Source organism: Nannospalax galili, unplaced genomic scaffold (assembly GCF_000622305.1).
Source record: "Nannospalax galili isolate Female #2095 unplaced genomic scaffold, S.galili_v1.0 scaffold197, whole genome shotgun sequence".
Taxonomy (NCBI): domain Eukaryota; kingdom Metazoa; phylum Chordata; class Mammalia; order Rodentia; family Spalacidae; genus Nannospalax; species Nannospalax galili.
Genome location: NW_008339846.1, coordinates 1782098 through 1782870, shown reverse-complemented (window position 1 = coordinate 1782870; position 773 = coordinate 1782098). Strand labels below are relative to the sequence as shown.

The following is a 773-nucleotide window of genomic DNA, read 5'->3' as shown; positions in this document are numbered from 1 at the left end:
GAATTCGGGTTGTCAGGCTCTGCACAAGTCCCTTTACCCTCTGAGCCATCTTACTGGCCCCGAGTTTATTTTCTAAAGAAAATTGCCCACGTCCTTCAAGACTCCCAGACGATAAGCATGCAAGTGCAGGTTCAGTGTGAACTCCGTTCCTCCACTCAGCTCCTCTCCTTCCCATGTGGGACGTGCCCAGAGCGCCTGCATCTGATACTGTCGCTAAAGCATTAGCTTTTCTCTATCTTCCCAGAGTCTAATGGAACAGACGTGAAGGTTTTCACTGCGGTCCGCACCAGTCTTCATCACTCCTTCCGTACCCCTGAGGTGTGACTGCCCACTTCGGAGGGAGCCCTGTGATTTCCAGGCTGCTCCAGTGAAGACCTCGGTGATTACGGCTCTAAGGCCTGGCCCGGGAGGTCCGGGTCCGCACTCCGCCTCCCAGCCCCGCCCAGGCCCCGCCCAGGCCCCGCCCTCCGGAGGCCCCGCCCTCCAGCGGCCCGCCCCAAGCCCGCCCCCTCAGGAGGCCAGGTTCTCCGGGAGGCCCCGCCCACGCCAGAGGAAGCGGAAGTGGGCGGTGCGGACGGAAGCCGGAAGCGGGAGAGCGGGGCTGTGGCGGGGACGCTGTGGGCTGCGGCCGGTGGACCCGGCGATGGCGGAGAAGTTCGACCACCTGGAGGAGCATCTGGAGAAGTTCGTGGAGAACATCCGGCAGCTCGGCATCATCGTCAGCGACTTCCAGCCCAGCAGCCAGGCGGGGCTCAGCCAGAAGCTGTGAGCGG

At 63.1% G+C, this 773-nt stretch overlaps 1 protein-coding gene across 2 annotated transcripts in view; it reads left to right on the top strand.

Moving 5' to 3' along the window:
• The first annotated feature begins 561 nt into the window (after positions 1 to 561).
• Positions 562 to 773, top strand: part of Med10 (mediator complex subunit 10) — a 6966-nt gene continuing 6754 nt past the window's right edge. For both annotated transcript variants that reach the window (XM_017798554.2, XM_008834570.3), the window contains exon 1: positions 562 to 765. In XM_017798554.2, the coding sequence (XP_017654043.1) occupies positions 644 to 765 (122 nt within the window). In that variant the 5' untranslated portion in view covers positions 562 to 643. The remainder of the gene's footprint in view (positions 766 to 773) is intronic.